The 22,751-nt window shown below is 44.7% G+C and overlaps 2 protein-coding genes across 3 annotated transcripts; one reads left to right on the top strand and one right to left on the bottom strand.

The window, feature by feature from the left end:
• The first annotated feature begins 3,715 nt into the window (after positions 1–3,715).
• LOC140470949 (histone H2A-like) lies at positions 3,716–4,349 on the top strand. The gene has a single exon (XM_072566875.1). The coding sequence runs from the start codon at positions 3,742–3,744 to the stop codon at positions 4,183–4,185; it is 444 nt and encodes a 147-aa protein (XP_072422976.1). The 5' UTR covers positions 3,716–3,741; the 3' UTR covers positions 4,186–4,349.
• Positions 4,350–4,453: 104 nt separating this feature from the next.
• LOC140470950 (histone H3) lies at positions 4,454–22,705 on the bottom strand. Of its 2 annotated transcripts, none has more exons than XM_072566876.1 (4): positions 22,687–22,705; positions 20,909–20,990; positions 15,135–15,216; positions 4,454–6,331 (listed from the first exon to the last, which is right to left on the bottom strand). In XM_072566876.1, the coding sequence occupies exon 4, from the start codon at positions 5,020–5,022 to the stop codon at positions 4,612–4,614; it is 411 nt and encodes a 136-aa protein (XP_072422977.1). In that variant the 5' UTR covers positions 5,023–6,331; positions 15,135–15,216; positions 20,909–20,990; positions 22,687–22,705; the 3' UTR covers positions 4,454–4,611. The 2 variants fall into 2 exon arrangements, 1 of the variants encoding a protein (XP_072422977.1); XR_011956809.1 differs by lacking the exon at positions 22,687–22,705 and adding an exon at positions 21,098–21,327 and having other exon boundaries at positions 5,648–6,331.
• Between the last annotated feature and the right edge of the window lie 46 nt (positions 22,706–22,751).

Raw genomic sequence — 22,751 nt, 5'->3', positions numbered from 1 at the left:
ATTCTGTGTCTTGGAATTGTGTCCTCCACAACCACCTGATGAAGAAGCAGTGCTCCAAAAGCCAGTGCTTCCAATTAAACCTGTTGGACTCTAACTTGGTGTTGTGTGATTTTTAACTTTATACTGTTAATCAGTGACATTTTTCTTTTTACCTAAAGATCATTCATTCTTCTTAAAACCTCTTCAACATCTCATAAATACTCTACAATGCATGACAGAAAGAGGAAGCATCATTCTCCATACATTTTTACTGTAACTTCCTGATATCTGTGTACTCACAGATCACATACTGACATATTTAATAACAAGTCTCCATGACATTAAAAAACATTAACCATGTATTTCATCAGAAACTTAGATGTTGAGACATTTGCTTGCTCACATGTGTGATTTGACAGAAACTCAGTAAAAACAAGACTGAAAACAACGAACTGCCAGTGACAGAATGAAATTCAAAGCAATAAATTGTTAGAATATAATACGACTGTCTATTGACGAGAAACTGACATAACAAGTGTAACAACAGCAGTGACATTGCAGAAGGTGGCATTAGGGAGAGATCAGACAAGCTAGGGCTTTTTTACTTGAGATGGTAGGAAAGTGTGGGAAACCTTATCGAGGAGTATAAGATCATGAGAGGCATGGATAGGGTGAATGCAGTAAGCCATTTTCTCAGAGTTTGGGAATCGAGGACAAGACGGCATCATTTTATGGTAAGATGGGAGAGAATAAAAGGAAACCTGAGGGGCAACATTTTACACAGTCAGTAGTACACATGTGGAATGAGCTCCCTGCTGAAGTGATTGTATTGGGAACAATAATAACAGTGAAAAGGCATTTGGACACATACGTGGATAGGAAATGTTGAGAAGGATATGGGCCAAGTGCAGGGAAATGGGGTTAGTGTGGATGGACATTTTGGTCAGCGTGGACCAGTTTGGTCCAAAGGGCCTGTCTCCATACTGCAGGACTCCATGTCTGTATAACTGCTGCTCTCTATAATATTGATAGTGACTGCTCTTCCCTATAAAGCAGAAAAGAAACATTATTTTCTTTTTATTTCTTCAGATAAACAAAAGACATCAGTCAATTGACTGAGTGTGTTCCTGCTAATTGTTGCAGTTTTCTCTCTCAGTCCAAAGACGTACAAGTTTGGTGAATTGGCAATTGTCCATTGTGTTCAGGCATTAATAGGTGAGGTGCATAAGTCATGGGAAAATGCAGGGTTACAGGGATAGAGCAATGGGATCAGTCTGGGTGAAATGGTCTTCAGAGGTTCGGTGTGGATTTGTTGGTTAAAATGGCTGTTCCACAATGTAAGGATTTTATGACATAGGAAGAGTTTGGAGGGATATTGAACAAAGAAAATTATACAGCCCAGGAACAGGCCCTTCAGCCCTCCAAGCCTGAGACAATCCAAATGTAGTGTCTAAGCCTGTCGGTCAATTCCTAAGTGTCTGTATCCCTCTGCTCCCCACCTACTCACGCATCTGTCCAGACACTTCTTAAATGAATCTACCGTGCCTGCCTCTACCAGCTCTACTGGCAACACATTCCAAATGCCCACCACCCTCTGTGTGAAGTACTTGCCGCGTGTATCCCCTTAAACATTCCACCTCTCACTTTGAAAGCATGACCTGTCATTATTGAATCCTTCACCCTAGGAAAAAGCCTGTCTCTATCCACCCTGTCTACACCCTTCATGATTTTGTAAACCTCAGTCAGGTCCCCCCTCAATCTGCTTTTCTCCAGTGAAAATAAACCTAAACTACTCAATCTCTCTTCATGCCTCGCACCTTTTCCCAAGGCTCTTCCATTCATTGTGTAATTCACTCCAAAATGAGACTTGCCTAAATGCATCACCTCACATTTGTCTGGATTGAAAGCCATCTGCCACTTTTCCGCCCAACTCTCTATTCTATGTATATCCTCCTGTATTTTCTGACAGTCCCTTATGCTTTCTCCCACTCCACCAACCTTTGTGTCATCTACAAACTTGCTGATCATACCAACATGCCCTCTTCTAGATCATTTATGTATATTACAACCAACAGTCGCCCCAATACTGACCACTGTGGAACACCAGGTGCTGGCAGATGGGCCGAGATTGGGTTGGAATATCTGGTCGGCAAGGACAGGTTGGACCGAAGGGTCTGTTTCCATGCTGTACATCTCTGTGACTCTATGTCAATGTATAAGGTCTGCCTCCTACAATGTGCTGCATTTATAAATACAAACACAATGTAAACTCGCAGAAGTTGATATTCATAGTTTACGGGTTTGGAGGGTGGGAGGTCTGAGACTGTCCCAAAGACGGTCATGTGCCCAATTGTAGATATGACCTGAAACAGATCCTTACATCAATGACTGACCCCTGTACAGTAAAACAAGAAGTTACACTTCAGAAGGTTTGAGTTACTGTCCAGTAACATACTGACAGATATGTGAAAACTGAAATAGAGTGAACAAAAATACTGGACGTCCCAGGAACAGATGGGCACAAAATGCAGGAATATTTCCAAACCGTGTAAAGTTTGACCACTTCCACCAGTGTTTGATGGAGACAGAATAAACCCCGTCGTGAAGTAACAGTAATTGACTGTTACACAGAGGACCAGAGCCTCAATGGACAGATGTTGTGTTAACACCAAATAAGGCCTCGACAGTTACAGAGTGACATGGATATAACATGCGAACAGATGTTGGTTAACAGACATTCACATTAAACTGAGAAATGTCAGAAGTCCCGACATGGAAATGCAATACTCGTAAATGAAATTGTAAATTCTTGAGGCGGGGTGTTGGGTGGACGGGGTGAGGCCTTCATCAACAACTTCTCCCTTGTCTGTAGAGAGACAGCAGATTAAACCCCAGAGTCACTTCTCATTTATTTGTTCAAGTTACTAAAACGCCGAGGTGGATTGTTCACATTTAACTTCACTCCTTGCAAACAAAACATAAGCGCCCACATTTTTCAGTCCCACGGACAGATGCCTTTGAACATCTGCATTTTATTTTCATTTCCAATGCGCGGGTTGAATGGATTTTTTTTCAGAATTGCAATAAAAAGCATTCCTCCAGCTGTCAGTGAGAGGATTTCAAAGTGAACCGAGATAACACCAAGACAGGTGTCGGACTGAAATGGGAATTGTGGTGCTTTTGCTGAATCTAATCTCCAGCAAGAAGGGAGGAAGACTTTAAAACAGAATCTAAAAACGGTGTTTCCAGTTGGTCCGCTGAGCCGGAAGAACGTTGTGTGCTGTTTTGTCAGCATGTCGTGGGTGCAATTGAAACGTGAAGTGAAAAGACAAGTTGCAGACTGCAGTGTTTCGCCGGTTTAGTTTCAGCTTCAAAAACCCATTGTCAAGATCAGAAAAGGATAGATGTGGGTGGGCAAATGGGGGAGACAGAGACCGTGTAAAGTCTACATTGTTATTCTGAAAGGAAATTAACATATAGGATTAGGAATTATTCTTTGTGAAACTTCCTCAATATTTTGGAGCTGATTTCTCAATCTCAAACATTTTCCTTTCTTTAAATTGGCGGGCTTTTCAATTTGGAAAGAAAGCGGTTGACGATGTGGGGCTGGGAGGTTCCTCCCACCACCCCGAGCCCTCTCCGGGTTGGCGAATGAAGCAGAAACCTGATTGGGAATTGAACCAACATTAGGAGATGGTGAACAATGTGACCAATCAGCAATGGGCGCCCCCCCAATCCCCACCGAAGGTATAAGAGGCCGCAATGTGGGCGGATTGCAGCATTCTCTGGGTCAGTGCTTGTGAGATTGTGGCAATGTCTGGAAGAGGAAAGGGCAGTGGGGGCAAAGCCCGCAATAAGGCGAGGTCTCGGTCATCCCGGGCTGGCCTGCAGTTCCCGGTGGGCCGTGTTCACAGACTCCTGAGAAAGGGCAACTATGCTGACCGTGTGGGTGCCGGAGCGCCGGTCTATCTGGCTGCGGTGCTCGAGTATCTGGCGGCTGAAGTCCTCGAGTTGGCCGGTAACGCGGCCCGGGACAACAAGAAGACCCGCATCATCCCCAGGCACCTACAGCTGGCCGTGCGCAACGACGAGGAGCTCAACAAGCTGCTGGGAGGGGTGACCATCGCTCAGGGCGGGGTGCTGCCTAATATCCAGGCCGTGCTGCTGCCCAAGAAATCCGCCGCTGCTGGGCCCGCTAAAAAGTGAAGGGACCATTCTCGAATCTGACAACCCAAAGGCTCTTTTAAGAGCCACCCACAGCATCTGGGAAAGAGAGGAGACCCTGACAGCTAGCCGATTAATTTTGTCTTTTAATGTGTAGAGCCCGGGATTTGATCATTGATCATGAATCATGTTTATAATCGCACAAAGAATGTATTTTTATAATACCATAATAAATCCTGCACCACTGAAGATCTGATGAGTTGTAAATTCACTGCCGCTGCCAGTGAGTATTGCCTCTTGTCAACGCCCCCCACCCCCTAATCTGCCCCAATATTCTACCTGTCCATAGAGTAACGAGAACAATCAGCCCCGTGAATCCCTGCTCTCTCTGGATGGTTTTGTGGCTCTGAAAAGAGCCGTTGTGTCTCTGTTTTGGGGGGTGAATGTACAGGGCCGGTCAGGCTCCCTTTAGGCCCGCTCCCCCCGGATCCGGCGGGCCAGCTGGATGTCTTTGGGCATGATGGTGACCCGCTTGGCGTGGATGGCACACAGGTTGGTGTCCTCAAACAGTCCCACCAGGTAAGCCTCGCTGGCCTCCTGCAGGGCCATCACCGCCGAGCTCTGGAAGCGCAGGTCGGTCTTGAAGTCCTGAGCGATCTCTCGCACCAGCCGCTGGAAGGGCAGTTTGCGGATCAGCAGCTCGGTGGATTTCTGGTAGCGGCGGATCTCCCGCAGAGCCACCGTGCCGGGCCTGTAGCGATGAGGCTTCTTCACTCCGCCCGTGGCCGGAGCGCTCTTGCGGGCCGCTTTGGTCGCCAGCTGCTTGCGGGGAGCTTTCCCTCCGGTGGATTTGCGCGCTGTCTGCTTGGTTCGGGCCATTCTCTCCAACTCTCTGTAACACACACCCACAGGCTGGTGCAGTCAATGCTGAGGCTGCTGCAGTGCTGCCTTTTGAAGGGAATGGAGAGCCCGCCCTAGAGCTGGGATTGGATATAGAGCCGTCCCTCAGCTCACTGAGAAACCGCTCCGGAAGGTGCAGGAAAGGCAGGAAAAGAAGCATTGGAGGCTGATTGGTTCACTTGGACAATTTCAAAAAGCCCGCCGATTTCACCCTCACCAACCCGGAGATGAAATTCAACATGAAGAAGCAAAACACCATGGGGCTCTCTAATGAAGAGAAACTTTTCTACTTTAGAGCAGTATTTGACACTCCAGTGAGCAGTGAGGGCGGACAGGAGGCGGGATCACTGCCTGATCTGTCTGTAACAGGCAGGAGGAAAACGCGGCCTTTATAACAGCCCGGACAAACTGAACGGGAAACGGTTGTTCATGAAGCTATACAACCGCGCCGCTTTAAACAAAGATACTGAAACATGGCCCACTGTCCTTCGGCAAAGTTACCCGATCTCAGTCTTCATAAGGACATCTTTTTAAAATCAATTGCAGTGAACCTGAACACAATTGACATTGTAGCCTTCCAAATAAACCTGTCCGTACAACGTGGGGTTGTGTTAATGTTAATAACTTACATTGAAACAGGCCGATGGAAAGATCAAAGCTCAAAAGTATCATCCCCACAAAGCATGAAATACAAATACTGCAATATATAACATTAGTGTTTGGGCAGGATTAACAATCGCGATGTGATGTATTAAACGTGCAATAACCTGGTGCAGAACAGCATCCCCTCCCTCTGTACCCTCCCCGTCCTCAGGTCTCCGCTCTCAATGGGAAGATTTGGGGAGGGGGCTCTGAAAAGAGCCTTTGGGTCCGTTGGAAAAGGGTCACTTCCTGCTCAGCCGCCGAATCCATAGAGAGTGCGGCCCTGGCGTTTCAGAGCGTACACCACATCCATGGCAGTGACCGTCTTGCGCTTGGCGTGCTCAGTGTAAGTGACCGCATCCCTGATCACATTCTCCAGGAAAACCTTCAGCACCCCGCGGGTCTCCTCGTAGATCAAGCCCGAGATGCGCTTGACCCCGCCACGGCGAGCCAGGCGCCGGATGGCTGGTTTGGTGATGCCCTGGATGTTATCACGGAGCACTTTACGGTGCCGCTTCGCTCCGCCTTTTCCCAGACCTTTGCCTCCTTTGCCTCTTCCAGACATCACGCTTCTTCACTCCAATCGCTGCTGAATGAGAGCCGAGCTGCCTCCCCTTCCTTTTTTATACAGCCCGGCCCGACCTGACTGAGAAAGAGTTGACAGAGACTGAGAGGCGGCTCTGAACAGGAAACGGAGTGACAGACAGAGAGATCATGCAGCTCCGCCTCCAGCTAACTGCAGCCCCAACTGGATCTGGAACTAAAGCTTTTCTCCACAATGGGCAGGGAACACAATGCTCGGCAGAAAACCAACAAACTACAGCTTCATGTTCAAAGAGAATAAAACCCAGAGCTTTTCGAAGCAGCTGGGTTACAATTAAACGCCCAAATCGCGGCCTTTCTTTAACAAAGTTAAAAATCACACGACAGCAGCCTCACGTCTAAGAAGTTTCTTTGGAAGAAATTGCTTTCAGAGAGCCGTTCCTGCCGCAGTTAGGTGTGAGGTTAGAGTCTGGCTGTATGCTAACCTTGAGTCAGAATGGTTGTATTTCCAAAGTAGGTGTTGATAAAACGTCACGTGAACTTCCTGTCGACAAATTGTGCTGTTTGAACAAAACAGGATATATCTCCAAATTCTCCAACAGCCTTATGTGTGTCTGCATGTGTGGGAGAGACAGAGTGAGAGAGAGCGTTCATATATGTGTGTGTGTGTGAGAGAGAGACTGTGAGAGATACACAGAGACAGAGTGAGAGAGAGAGAGAGAGAGTGCGTGTGTGTTCTTGATAGAGTGTATGCATGACTGTGATGGAAGATATACGTGTGAATGCAAGTATGGGTGTGAGTGTGTTTCAGAGACAGAGCGTGTGCATGAGATAAGGTCTTTGCGAGTGTGTGTGTGTCTGTGCGCACTTGTTTGCGAGTGTGAGAGAGTCTATAGTGCGCTGGGGCCACCTTTACAACAATCCAGGTTTGTTCAATACTTCGCAGCAGTGAACGACACAATGATCTTTTGCTCTAAATTCTGTGTCCTCATATCCTGCCCCACTAGCTACCTGACGAAAGAGCAGTGCTCCAAATGCTTGTATTTCCAAATAAACCTGTTGGACAAAACCTGACATTGTGTGATTTTTAATTTTGATTTATTGTAGAGTGTGCGACAGGGACTGGGTGTAAATCACAGCAAGAAAGTGTCTATCGAGTTTTGCAAATCATTTAATATCTACGATATGTCTGCACTCACACAGGCCGCGACAGGGACCATTTGATCTGGGCTCAGCTCTTTCCTGAGAGATGTGGATGGCTCTGAGAAGAGCCTTTGGGTTCACATGTTTACGAGTTACACCAACTTTGCCTTTCCTGCTTTCTTTGTGACTTTCAATTTGGGCAAAGTCTTGGGTTTATTGAGAATGGTCAGTGACTTCAATTTGCTCCTCCTGCCCTCACAGCTCACAGTAATTCTCAATCTCAACCAGACTTCAGCACGATAGGTGGTAGCTGACCACCTTTCAGTGTGAGCAGGTGCCTGCTCAGACTTGCTGAGTGAACAAACAGAGACTGCCTCATCTGTCATCTTGGGGGATTGTTTACAGGGTCAGTGCTACACGTCCAATCCTGTTCACCATATCACTCACAATAACCAATACAATACCAGAGTGATTTGGGATTGACGGTTCAGTGGTGGCGGTTTCTTTTATGGATGGATGTCAAATCTGATCAGTGTCAGGCACCATTTGATCATCTGGTGGTGTATGAGTATTACAGCAGAATACACACACAACACACAGCAACATCCCTTTGTCGTGAAACACAGTCATTAGCTATGTTCATTACCTGGGTCAGACTGAGTTTGAGTCTCAGAACATCATACAACAGGAACAAGAGACAGTCAATCAGCCCAATGAATCATTGAGTACAATCATGGCTGATCAGGAAGTTCAAAATCTCTTATCCACAATATTCCATCACTTCTCCAATCATTGACAATCAAAAGTTAATTGATCTCGACTTTAGCAATACTCAAAGACTGGCCTTCTACAAACTCCAGGAAACAGATTTCCAACGATTCACCGTTTTCTGTGTAAAGAAAACTTTGGTTTCATTCCTGAACTGACTCTCTGTTTCTTTCCAATTCCAGCCTCCAGGTTCTAGACCCTCACTGCAGACATCTTACAGGGCAGATGACTTGCCTGGACTGAATACATATTATGGACAGGAATGATTTGGAGGAAGGAATAGGTGGGGTGATTAGCAAGTTTTGCAGATGACTCTAAGATTGGTGGAGTAGCAGATAGTGAAGAGGACTGTCAGAGAATACAGCAGAATATAGATAGATTGGAGGGGAAAATGACAAATGGAGTTCAATCCAGTCAAATGCGAGGTGATGTAATGTGGAAGATCAAAAGAACACTTTTTGGTAAGTGGAAAAGCACTGGGGGAAATCGATGTACGGAGATCTGGGTATTCAGGTCCATTGTATCCTGAAAGTGGCAATGCAGTTTGATAGAGTGGTCAAGAAGGCACACTGCATACTTTCCTTCATCAGATGGGATATTGAGTACAATAGTGGACAGGTCATGGTACAGTTGATTAGATTCCCTACAGTGTGAAAACAGGTCCTTCGGCACAACATGTCCACACTCACCCTCCGAAGAGTAACCCACCCATTTCCCTCTGACTAATGCACCTAACCTTTCGGGCCAATTTAGCATGGTCAATCCACCCTAACCTGCACATCTTTGGACTGTGGGACAAAACCCACGCAGACACAGGGAGAACGTGCAAACTCCACACACACAGTCGCCCGAGGCTGGAATTGAACCTCGGACCCTGGTGCTGTGAGGCAGCAGTGTTAACCACTGAGTCACCGTGCCACCCAAAAGTTGTACCTGATATTAGTTCAGTCACATTTGGAATACTGCGTCCAGTTCTGGTCACCACATTACCTGTGGAAGTGGATGCTTTGGAGATAGTGCAGAGGTGGTTCACCAGGGTGCTGCCTGTTATGCAGGGCAAGAGCTTGAAGAGGGGTTGAGGAGAATGGGATTATTTTCATTAGAAAGACAGAGGTTGAGGGGGGACCTGATTGAGGGCTACAAAATCATGAGAGGTTTTGAAAGGGGGGATAGCAAGTCGCTTCTTCCCTAGAGTGGGGGATTCAATTACTAGGGGTCATGAGAAACAATGTAATACAAATCATCCCTTAATGGTCAAATCTGTTGCAAACCATTGTTTTGTAACTATAGGGGAGCAGTGAAATTCCAACTGGAATGTTCGAATTGATTTCTGGATGAAAATGTAACTCATCCTTGAATGGCAAGGAAATGGCCAGGTAAACCTCCCACATTCCACCGATAAGACAAAAACACACCACCCTCCCCCAGGGGCGTTCAATATCTTGCAGGTCAACAGAGCGAATTCACTCTTTAATATCTCAGAGTTATGGTATGGTCTTGGGGTGTGTTGCTGACCAAAGACACCTTGGAGTGTAGTTTCATAGGGCCATGAAATTGGGGTCCAGGGAGACAGAATAGTAAATAAGACATTTGATATACTTGCCTTTCTTGGTCAGTGCATCGAGTATAGGAGTTGGGAGGTCATGTTGCAGCTGTACAGGACATTGGTTATGCCACTTTTGGAACATTGTGTGCAATTCTGGTCTCCCTCCTATTCAAATAACCATAGAATCCCTACAGTGTACAAACAGGCCATTTGACCCAACAAGTCCACACTGACCCTCTGAAGAGTATCCTCACCAGACCTATTCCCCGAGTAATGACTCTACACTTCCTATGATTGACACCACAAACCTACACATACTTGAACACTAGGGACAATTGAGCTTGGTCATTTCACCTAACCTACATATCTGGAGCACCTGGAGGAAACCCACGCACACACGGGGAGCATGTGCAAGCTCCACACAGACTGTCGCCAGAGGCTGCTTTGAAACCTGGGTCACTGGTGCTGTGAGGCAACAGTGCAACCCAAAGAGCCACCATACCACTGACTGGAAGAATGGTGTGAAACATGAGAGGGTTCATAAAAGATTTACAAGGATGTTGTCAAGATGGGAGGATTGGAGGTATAGGGAGAGGCTGAATCGGCAGGGGCTAGATTCCCTACAACTTTGGAGACTGAGGGGTGATCTCTTAGAGGTTTATAAAATAATGAAGGTGACTGATGAGGTAAATAGTCGGTGTAACTTCACTAGGATGGGGCAGTTTCAAGCCTATTGGGCATATTGTATGGGGACAGTCGAGAGTGTGGTGCTGGAAAAGCACAGCAGGTCAGGCAGCATCTGAGGAGCAGGGAAATCGACATTTCGGGCAAAAGCCCTTCATCAGGAATTCGGGCTATTGTCTGAAATGTCGAGTTTCCTGCTCCTCGGATGCTGCCTGACCTGCTGCGCTTTTCCAGCACTGCACTCTCGAGTCGAACCTCCAGAATTTGCAGTCCTCACTTTCACCATATTTTAAGGTGAGGAGAGAGAGATTTATAAAAAGACATGAGGGGCAATTTTCTTTACCCAGATGGTGGTTCGCCTCTGCAATTAACTTCCTGTGGTAGTGGTGGATACAGCCACAGTTACAACATTTATAAGACAGTCAGATAAGTACATGAATAGGAAAGGTTTGGAGGGATATGCACCAGCAGGAGTCAGGTGGGACTAGTTTAGTTTGTGATTCTGGTCAGCGTGACTGGTGGACTGAAGGGTCTATTCCTGTGCTCTATGTCTTTATGGCTCCATTATGAATTGAAGTCATTTTCAACGTTTCATTTTTCATTACCTGCCGTGTCATTCCATGGCTGTTCACATTGTAACAGATGTCTCAGTACAGTGTGTGTATTTGGGACTCGTTTTACATCAGTCAGTTTGTGTGCACACGGTCACCATGCTTGTTTTGTCAGACTTTGGCACAGAATGTGTGTTTGGATTTCACATTATTTAATTGTGTGTATGAATCGGCAAACTATTCATCAAAGGAGAATAATTCTCTCCTGATGAGTTATAAGTAACCTTAATGTGTTTCATCCTCTACTTTGACAACCTGTCCTGTCTGTGAATGCAGTTTCCTTCTATCTCTGTATTTTTAACACTGACCTTATATATGGTTGTTGAAATGATGTAAAAGTACAATCTATTTGTGAACCTTGATTAGAACTACAAAAATGCCCTTTCCAAATGCAGATTTAATGGTGTCCACGAGTGTCTGTTTCCAATCAGGTTCAGTCTCTCCCTCTTCAAAGATGGTGTCAATGTCAATAGGGCTGTGAAGGATAAAACCGATTGGACCTGGGCTGGTGTGATTGAGAACGGGGAGAGAACAATGTAATTCCTTGGTCGTATTTGACTCTTGATCTGAACATCTCTCTGGGACTTGAGTCCAATGTGTGTCTAACACTGAGAGAACTGCAGATGCTTTCAGTCAGAAACAAAACCAGAAAGTGCTGGAAAAGCTCAGCAGGTCTGCCGGTATCTGCGGAGAGAAATCAGAGTGAACATTTCCAGCCAAGTTCTCAGAATCAGTTCTGAGGAAGGGTCACGTGACCCAAAACATTAACTCGGATTTCTTTCCACAGATGCTTCCAGACCTGCTGAACTTTCCCAACAATTTCTGTTTTTGTAACATTCCTGCTGTTTGGCAGAAGCAGCTGCTCACACTTGCTTTTGGACTGAGGAGATATTACATTGCCTTGATCCTTTAATTATTTTCCTGGAAGATGACAGAAGAGATATCTCCTCAGCATTAGGCACGATTGCCAGGATCAAATTGAACTATGTAACATTCAGTTAGTAATCGTGAGGATGTTATTCTTTAAAACGAATGATTCAAACTGAAACATGTCTGTGTTTCCATTCTTGGACTGAGCTACTATGTTTTAAGGGTTCGATACCAATTCACTGAGATCCAGAAACTAACCAATCCCTGTACAGCTCCATGAACAGGCCCACCTGATCAAACTGTGGATATGTGCATCTAGTTACCAATCTGCTTCTGTTAGTTTCTGTGATGAATACTGCATTTGAGAGAAGTTATCCATTTTACCTGTTAGTTTCTGTGAGGAAAGTTAGGGTCTAGTCTATTTCCATGATATACTGTATTTTGAGGGGATATGGTCTGGTGCATAACAGTGAATTTAGTTATTGATCCATAGCTGTCAGATTCTGCTTTTGAATATGAGCGTACTTATGAAACTCTACAGTTTAAACTATCTGAATGTGTGAGTGTAGTTATCAATCTGTCCCTGGAAGACTTGTAAATATACTTTCATGTGCACAAAGCAGAGTGTGACAGGGACAGATTAATAACTATATTCAAATGTTCACATCACATAAACTGACAGGGACAGATTGACAAACAACATCACATATCCACATAATAGAAACTGACAGGGACGGGCTGATCAATACATTGACATATTTAGACAGCAATCAGGCTCGGATTGTTTCATTGATGGGAATATGTGCATTTAGTTATCAATCTGTATCTGTCCCTTTCTGCCATGGGAATGTGTGAGAACAGTGATCATTTCTCCCTGTCTGTTTCTGTTCTGTTGTCTATGTCAATGTGAGGGTTGTTATCAATCTGTACCTGGCAGACTCTGCTGTGGGAATATGGAAATATACTTATCAACCTGTACCTGGCAGTTTCTGCAGGCAGAATGTGTGAATGTGGTTATCAATCTTTCCTTGTCAGGCTCTCTAATGTAAATCTGAGTGTATTTAACAGTCCTTTCCTGTTAATTTCTGTGTTGTGAATATGGGAATGTCGTTAGCAATTGGAGCTGTCAGTTTCTGCTGCGTGAAGATGCAAATGTAGTTGTTAATCTCAAACTGTCACTTTGTGCTTTGTTAATATGAGAGTCTAATTATCCATCTTCTTCTGAAATATTACTTCTTTGTGTGCATGTGGGAGTGTATTTACCAATCGGTCAAACCTTTTGACAAGGTCCCACATAAGAGACTGATTGAGAGAGTTAAATCACATGGAATTCTGGGAAACTGGAATGCACTGCCTGGGAAGGTTGTGGAGGCCAGAAACCTTAGAACTTTAAAAAGATACTTGGATGAGCACATCAAGGATATGGGATACGTGCAGCAAATTGGGATTAGCGCGCCTTCAATGGTAGTTATTATCAATGCAGCCTGATATGCCGAAAGGCCTTTTCTGTGCTCCCTCCCTTTTCTTGAACTCTCCATTTCCATCTACAGACTGACATTTACTATAAACCCACAGACTCTCACAACTACCTGGATGACACACCCATCCCACTCAGTATTCTGTAAAAACCCCATCCCATTCTCCCAATTCCTCCACCTCCACTGCATCTGCTCAGACAAGGAGTCATTCCACTCCCAAGCAGCCCAGATGTTCACCTATTTCAAACAATGTGCTTCTGAAATCACCCCTCAGCCTCTGATGCTCCAGGGAAAAAAGCCCCAGCCTATTCACAATCTCCTTATATTTCAAACCCTCTAGTCCTGGCAACATCACTGCCAATCATTTGTGCGCCCTTTCAAGATTAACAACATCCTTCTGAAAGCAGGGTGACCAGAATTTTACACAGTATTCTACAAGTGCCCTACCTTATGTCCTGTGCGGCCCAAACATGACGTTCCAACTCCGATACTCAATGTGCAGCCCAAAGAAGGCAAACATGACAAGCCCCTTTTTCACATACTTGTTCACCTGTGACTCCACTTCCAAAGAACAACACACATGCAATCCTAGGTCTCTTTGTTGGGCACCTCTCCTCAGGACCCTACCATTAACTGTATGAGTCCTGCCCTGTTTGGAGTAATAAGAATGTTTCTCTTTGTCAGTGTCTGCAATATTAATATGTAAGAACAAGTATCAATCTACATCTGACAGTCACTGTCATGATGATATGGGAGTTCAGTAATTGATGTATAAAACGTCAGCTTCTGATGTGTGACTATGGCAGTGAAGGTCTCCATCTGTACTAATCACTTTCTACTATTGGGTATCAAAGTGGTTTAATCTCTGGCAACCAGTAAAATCCCTGTGATTCTGTTTCATTCTGTGATGGCAGTTATCAGCGTATCGAGAGTGGGGTCTTAATCTCTGCTGCATTTTGTGATTTATGAGTTTTCTCTCAATCTTTGGGGAAGGGGTCAGCAGATGGTATCTAGTTTGCAGAACAGTTAAAGAATAGAATGTACGAGGACAGATTGAATGGGAGGAATGGCCTTCATCTGTGTTGTACCAATTCTGAGAGTCTGATTCTGGTGTGAAAAGGAAAATACATCCTGCTGTATGAAATACTGGTGCAAAACTACCATGTAGAAATGGACAGAGCGGCTAATTAAAATACCAGGTCTTGTTAGTCAGAGTGGGATGTTTCCCTTTTTAGGGGTTCGGTACGATCACTGAGACACTTTGTTTCATTTTGGAATCAGGCATTGATAGTGTTTTTTTGTGAGAGAGAGTTTTATTCTGCGTCTGCCTGTCCATGCGACATGATAGTTTTTATTGTTGAACATGATTTAATGGTTGTGTCTTTGAATGGGACTACTATTTCTCAAAGATTATTTTTATCCTGCTCAGTTACTGTTAATATCAAAAGTTTCCTTTCGATCTGTACTCAATAACTACTGCATATATGGTTACCCCAACTATGTAACAGCAAGATCTATTTGTTCATCTTGATTGTAACTTTGAAAATTCCCTAACTGTGGATTTAATGCACTTCCTGACAGCCTGTTTCCAGTGAGGATTCAGTGTATCCCATTTCAAATCGGAATGACAATGCGCTTTGAATGATGACATTTATTGCATCTGCACTGGTCCATAGTGAGAATAGGTTGTGTTTTACTCATGGATTGAATGTATATCTCTGGAAAGTGAGCTTTTTGTGAGTCTGACTCAATCCGTTCTGTAATTGTGGAAAGGATATTCCCCCAGCTCAGACAGTGGTAACATACCTGCTGTTTGGAAGGAGCAGCTGCTCACACTTGGCTTTATACCGAGGTCATATTACATTGTCTTCGGCCATTGAATATTTGCCTGGAGGGAAGACACAAGATTTATCTCCTTTAAATCAACGCCAACCAAGGTTGATAATATCAAACTGATCAATGCAATATTGAGTTAATAGTTATTATGATCTTTATAAAGCCACCAATTGGAACAGAACAGACTTTGGTTCCACTTTTGGTCTCAGCTGCTCCTCCTCTCTTTTTGTGAAATTATCGAACAGTTTATTAAGATACAAAAGCTAACCAAGACCTGTACAGCACCATGACTGGGATGTTTACACAGTTCAAAACCAAGATCCCAATACACTAACTATTGAAGAACAACAGGCACTATTTCAAATAGTATACTTGAGACTTTTGATCTCATGACTATCATATTTATTCTTTACTGAATTGTGACATTCAGATATATTATCTTTATTTCTACAGTTGAAAGTTCATTGCCAACAAACAATGTGAAACAGAAACCAAACAACTAATTCCAATCAGTATTCAGAGGATTGCAAACTACAACAATGATATATAGCTCACAGTCCCAACAATTAGTGGAAACTAGTAATAGAAGAGATAAAGAATCGAATGTCCAACTGTAGACACAATGAGCGAATTGGACTGCTTCTGTGATCTACAGAATCTGTGCTTCTGATTCTAATGATAAAGGAAATGCCATCCTGTTGTATAGACTGTCCATATAAAAATATCAGGGAGAAATGGACAGACCAACTTATTTACAAGGCTGGTCCGGTACATAGTGTGACATCGTTCCCTTCCTAATGTTCTATGTTATCACTGAGACATTTACTTTCATTTTGGACGCGGATATTGTTGTTTTGTTTTGCATTAGTCAGTCTCTCAATCAGAATGTGAGTATGGATAAAGTCAGCTTTTGTCAGCTAACATTGAACATGGGATTCATTCAGTCTCTCATTAGGAGTTATCAATGTGCTTCTTATTCATGGTTATTGTATTTTATATTGTTGCAGTGTCATTTCAAAGTGGAATTATCATCTTTCAGAACTGCAGGAGCTCTTTATTGTTCAAACCTTTGCTATTCCGAATATATCAGATATTATCCAATGTCATTTGTGTCAGCTCCTGTCAGTGAAAGTGGATGTGTTTATATCACTGTTAATCTCTGGCACTGTACATCTCAGTTGAATAACTTCTACAACATTGGAGTCTTAGGGGACAATATAGTTTATAATTGTAAGTTTATTTTGGGCATGCCAATCTCTAGACTGAATGTATGTTTTAAATTTATTATTCCTCTGTTAGTCCCAGAGAAACTATATGAGAGTCTTCACGCTGTATTCAAAAATCTCTCATTATCTGTCTGAATACGGGATACTTTGTATCTTATAAAGTCAATATTTTATTTCCTTTTGGTCAATTTCACATCAAAATTTATATTCTGTAGTTTTGTATGAGATGTGCACTGCTTTTTAGTTTGGGGTTTGATGCAAAAATATATATTTTAAAATACAATTCGGGCAGAAGTGTAATTCCTCCAATCTGTAAAATGGAATTGATGCATGAGTTACATCTCCATATCTAAGACAGGATGAGATATTTGGAGGAGTAATCATACAGACCTCAAGTTACTGCTTGGGCAATTTCACTGGAATTTACTGTGTATCATGTGATAGGTTCAGTCTTTTCTAATACAGCACACAATTGGTTTAAACTTTATGGCCAAAGTGAAACATTCTATTTAAATCATAGAAGGAGTGAATGTTGATAGTCTGGGACTGCCATAGTGTTAAGGGATTAGATGGAGAGGAATTTGGTAAGTGTGTACACGAGAACTTTCAGATTCAGTATGTAGATGTATCTACTAGAGAATGTGCAAAACTTGATCTACTCTTGGGAAATAAGGCAGGGCAGGTGACCGAGTTGTCAATGGGGGAGCACTTTGGAGCTAGCGACCATAATTCTATTAGTTTTAAAGTAGAGATGGAAAAGAATAGACCGGATCTAAAAGTTGAAGTTCTAAATTGGAGGAAGGCAAATTTGGATGGTATCGGGGAAGAACTTTCAAAAGCTGATTGGGGTCAGATGTTCGCAGGTAAAGGGATGGCTGGAAAGTGGGAGGTCTTCAAAAATGAGATAACGAGAGTATAGAGACAGTATATTCCTGTTAGGGGGGAAAGGAAAGGCTGATAGGTGTAAGGAATGCTGGATGACTAGAGAAGTTGAGGGATTGGTTAAGAAAAAGAAGGAAACTATGTCAGGTATAGACAGAAGAGATCGAGAGAATCCTTACAAGAGTATAAATGCAGTAGGTGTATGCTCAAGAGGGAAATCAGGAGGGCAAAAAGGGGACATGAGGGAGCTTTGGGAAATAGGGTTGAGGAGTATCCAAAGGGTTTTTATAAAGACATTAAGGACAAAAGGGGAACTAGGGAGAGAATAGGACCCCTCAAAGATCAGCAAGGCTACCTACGTATGGTGCCACAGGAGATACTAAACGGGTATTTTGCATCAGTGTTTATTGTGGAGAAGGAGATGGAAGATATAGAATGTGGGGAAATAGATATTACAGAGGAGGTGGTGCTGGATGTCTTGAAATGCATAAAAGTGGATAAAATACCAACACCTGATCAGATGTACCCGAGAACTCTGTGGGAAGCTAGGCAAGTGATTGCTGGGCCCATTGCTGAGATATTTGTATCATCGATAGTCACAGGTGAGGTGTCAGAAGACTGGAGGTTGGCTCATGTGATACCATTATTTAAGAAAGGTGGTAAAGAAAAGCCAGGGAACTGTAGACCGGTGAGCCTGACATTGGTGGTTGGCATGTTGTTGGAAGGAATGCTGAGGGAGAGAACTTATTTGGAAAGGCAAGTGCTGATTAGGGAAAGTCAGCATGGCTTTGTGCATGGGAAATCATGTCTCATGAACTCGATTGAGTTTCTTGAAGAAATAACACAGAGGACTGATGAGGGAAGAGAGGTGGATGTGATCCATGTGGCGTTCAACAAGGTTCCCCATGGGAGACTGGTTAGCAAGATTAGAGCTCATGGGATATGGGGAGCACTAGCTATTTGGATACAATACTGGCTCAAAGATAGAAGACAGATGGTGGTGGTGATGGTGGGTTGGTTTTCAGACTGGAGGCTTCTGACTACTGGGGTGCCACAAGGATCAGTGCTGGGTCCACTACTTTTCATCATGTATATAAATGATTTGGGTGTGAACATAGGAGGTATAGTTAGTAAGTGTGCAGATGACACCAAAACTGGAGGTGCAGTGGAGAGCGAAGAAGGTTTCCTCAGATTACAAAGGGACCTTGACTAGATGGGCCAATGGGCTGAGGAGTGGCAGATAGTGTTTAATTTCGATAAATGTGAAATGCTGTGTTTTGGAAAAGCAAATGAGAGAGGACTAATACTCCTCGTGGAAAGGTGCTAGGGAGAGTTCCTGAACAAGGAAACCTTGGAGTGCAGGTTCATTGTTCCTTGAAAGTAGAGCAGCAGATAGATCGCAGAGTGAAGAAAGCATTTGATATGTTTTCGATTATTGGTCAGAGTATTGACTATAGGAGTTGGGAGGTCATGTTACGGCTGTGCAGGACATTGGTTAGGTCACTTTATGAATATTGCATGCAATTCTGGTCTCCTTCCTATCAGAAGGATGTTGCGAAACTTCAAAGTGTTCAGAAAAGATTTCCAAAGATGTTGCCAGGCTTGGAGGTTTTGAACAAGAGGGAGAAATTGAATAAACTGGTGCTGTTTTCCCTGGAGCATCGGAGACTGAAAGTTGACCTTATAGATGTTTATAACACCATGAGGGGCAGGGATAGGATAAGGGGCTGGAATGAGAAAAGAAAAGAAAAATAACACCTGCAAGGTAAAGCACTACAGAATGACACTGTGATAAAGATGGGGCTGGCAGATTCTCTGCTGCCATGATCTATTTATGGAAATGGAATGCTGATTGAAAGGGTTGCTAGCTTGGTCAATTGTTAAGCTGTTATGGATTGTTTTTGATCAGTGCAGACTTAATCATTTGAAGGGCTTTCTTCTGTGTTAGAGATCTCTTCCCTCGAGATCTGAGAGTAGAAATCAGTGTGAATGTAACATTTTCTGACACTTGCAATGTTTATGGATCTTCATCACTGTTCGATATCATCATGTGTGTGTTAGGATGTATTTGTGACTCATTGTAAATCAGTCAGGATTTTATGTTTGTGTGCGGGAGTGGTGAGGTGTTAGTAGTGTGTGTGTACATGTAGTAAGCCTTCTGTCCATGTCAGGAAAGAACATTTGGAATGTACATTATACAATTGTAATGTCTTTGTATGGGACACCTATTGATCAAAAGATTAATTTGTCCTCATCACTTACTGATAATGTCAAAGTTTCCCTTGATGTTTGCACTCAATCTCTACTTCATACATAATTATTGTAGCTGTGCAACAATAACTCAACTAATAAACATTTATACCACATTTGCATTTAACGTGGTTCCTGAGTACAGATTTTGGATTAGCAGACAGTCTATGTTCCTCCATAGGGAACTATGGAGCTATGAGGGAGGAGCTGGCCAAAGTTCAATGGTGCGGGGATGACAGTGGAGGAACAATGGCGGATATTTCTGTGTATAATGCAGAAGATGCAGGATCAGTTCATTCCAAAAAGGAAGACAGACCCTAGGAGTTGGCACGGGTGGCCGTCGCTGACGAGGGAAGTTCAGAAACATATAAATTTAAAAGAGAAAAAGTATAATATAGCAAAGATAAGTGGGAAAATGGAGGACTGGGAAGCTTTTAAAGAACAACAAAGGATTACTAAGAAGGAAATACGCAGAGAAAAAATGAGGTACGAAGGTAAACTGGCCAAAAATACAAAGGAGGATAGTAAAAGCTTTTTTAGGTAGTGAAAGGGAAAAAAAAAGGTGAAGACTAAAATTGGGCCCTTGAAGACAGAAACAGGGCAAAATATTACGGGGAACATAGAAATGGCAGAAGAATTGAATTGGTACTTCAGATCTGTGTTCACTGGGGAAGACACGAGCAATATTCCTGAGGTAACAGTGGCTGAAGGACCTGAACTTACGGGAATTTATATTGCCAGGAATTGGTGTTGGAGAGACTGTTAGGTCTGAACATTTATAAGTCTCCGGGGCCTGATGGTCTACATCCCAGGGTACTGAAGGAGGTGGCTTGAGAAATCGTGGATGCATTGGTGATTATTTTCCAGAGTTCGATACATTCAGGATCAGTTCCTGCGGATTGGTGGGTGGCTAATGTTGTAACACTTCTTAAGAAAGGTGGGAGAGAGAAAGCAGGAAATTATAGACCAGTTAGTCTGACCTCAGTGGTGGGAAAGATGCTCATTCAAGGAAGAGTTGGATAGAGCTCTCAAGCATATTGGAATCAAGGGTTATGGAGATAAGACAGGAACAGGATACTGATTTAGGATGATCAGCCATGATCATATTGAATGGTGGTGCAGGCTCGAAGGGCAGAATGGCCGACTCCTGCACCTATTGTCTATTCATATTCAGATGTGGTAAATAACGATGGACTTTAAATGGTAAAAGTTATTGGAAACTGGCTACAGTGTGCATTGAGAGGAGAGAAGAAAATGTATTTCAACAGATGTGTTGGACTCTTGGATTGAATGTAAACCTCTGGAAATTGAGCTCAATGTGTGTCTGGTTCAATCCACTCTGTGTCTGTGGAAAGGATGTTCTCTGTCCTGACAGCAGTAACATACCTGGTGTCTGGTAGAAGCAGTTGGTCACACTTGGCTTTGTACTGAGTATAGATTAGATTGTCTTGGTCCAGTGAGTATGTGTCTGGAGGGAAACAGAAGATATGTTTCATCTAATTCAAACTGATCAATGCTAAATTCAAGGAATATTAATTATGATTTTTTTAAAGAAAGACCACATTGTGAACAAACATGGTTTGGATCTGTTATTGCTCTGAGTTACTCCGAGTCTCTTTTTCTGCCAAAGTTATTAAACAATTTCCTGAGACACCAAAATGAACTAATAGCTGTGCAGTCCCATGAATTAGATAGTTCAATATGCAGCTCCAACTACACTAACTTGAAGGGAAGGGTAACAGGCGTGACTTCAAATACTGTACTTGAGACTTTTGATCTGATGACTGCTACATTAATCACTTAGAGGATTGTCACAGTCAAAGTTGATTTATTTTCTACTATTCACTGACCAATATCAACAAACAGCGTGAAAGAGAAATCAAACAATGAATTCCCATCAATGTTCAGAGGATTGCAAACGACAGGAAGGATCCCCCAGCAGCCCACCCCCCCCACAACCACCAGCCCGAGAAAGGCATCCCCCTCCCCCCCCCCCCCAACCGGAAAAAGACCTCCCCCTTCGCCCCCCCCCCAGCCCGAGAATGACCTCCCCCTTCGCCCCCCCCAGCCCGAGAAAGGCATCCCCCTTCGCACCCCCCAGCCCGAGAAAGGCATCCCCCTTCGCACCCCCCAGCCCGAGAATGACCTCCCCCTTCCCCCCCACCATCCCGAGAAAGACCTCCCCCTTCCCCCCCATCCCGAGAAAGACCTCCCCCTTCCCCCCCATCCCGAGAAAGACCTCCCCCTCCACCCCCATCCCGAGAAAGACCTCCCCCTTCCCCCCCATCCCGAGAATGACCTCCCCCTTCCCCCCCAGCCCGAGAAAGACCTCCCCCTCCCCCCCCATCCCGAGAAAGACCTCCCCCTCCCCCCCCATCCCGAGAAAGACCTCCCCCTTCCCCCCCATCCCGAGAAAGACCTCCCCCTTCCCCCAATCCCGAGAAAGACCTCCCCCTTCCCCCCCCATCCCGAGAAAGACCTCCCCCTTCCCCCCCATCCCGAGAAAGACCTCCCCCTTCCCCCCATCCCGAGAAAGACCTCCCCCCTCCCCCCCCATCCGAGAAAGACCTCCCCCTTCCCCCCCATCCCGAGAAAGACCTCCCCTACCCCCCCATCCCGAGAAAGACCTCCCCCTTCCCCCCCATCCCGAGAAAGACCTCCCCCTTCCCCCCCATCCCGAGAAAGACCTCCCCCTTTCCCCCCCCATCCCGAGAAAGACCTCCCCCTTCCCCCCCCCCATCCCGAGAAAGACCTCCCCCTTCCCCCCCCCATCCCGAGAAAGACCTCCCCCTTCCCCCCCATCCCGAGAAAGACCTCCCCCTTCCCCCCCCATCCCGAGAAAGACCTCCCCCTTCCCCCCCCATCCGAGAAAGACCTCCCCCTTCCCCCCCCATCCCGAGAAAGACCTCCCCCTTCCCCCCCCCATCCCCCTCACTCCAAGTTCCGGGACCAGTTCCTGCTCCGCTCGGCATCTCACAAACAGCTCCCGGTTCTCCCTGAACTCTCCCCCCGAATCAATCCGGGTGTGGGAGCCCCCCCCCCCCTCTGTGTCCCAGACTCCCATCCCGATGTCCTGCTGGAAGGAGCCCCCCTACTGTTCCCTCCCTTCCCTGAGCTCCGAGCTCCCCATTGCGGTCTGTTCCAAACAAACCCCTTCCACTCACTGAGTCAATGCTCCTCAATGGCCGCGCGGGGGCAGGGCCTCACGCATGCGCACATCTGGACAGGA

The sequence above is a fragment of the Chiloscyllium punctatum genome, chromosome 52 (assembly GCF_047496795.1).
Source record: "Chiloscyllium punctatum isolate Juve2018m chromosome 52, sChiPun1.3, whole genome shotgun sequence".
NCBI lineage: Eukaryota > Metazoa > Chordata > Chondrichthyes > Orectolobiformes > Hemiscylliidae > Chiloscyllium > Chiloscyllium punctatum.
This window is presented reverse-complemented; position numbering and strand designations above follow the sequence as displayed.

Coding starts and splice junctions, on each gene's coding strand:
- LOC140470949 (XM_072566875.1), top strand. CDS start 3,742: ATGTGGGCGGATTGCAGCATTCTCTGGGTCAGTGCTTGTGAGATTGTG.
- LOC140470950 (XM_072566876.1), bottom strand. CDS start 5,022: ATGGCCCGAACCAAGCAGACAGCGCGCAAATCCACCGGAGGGAAAGCT.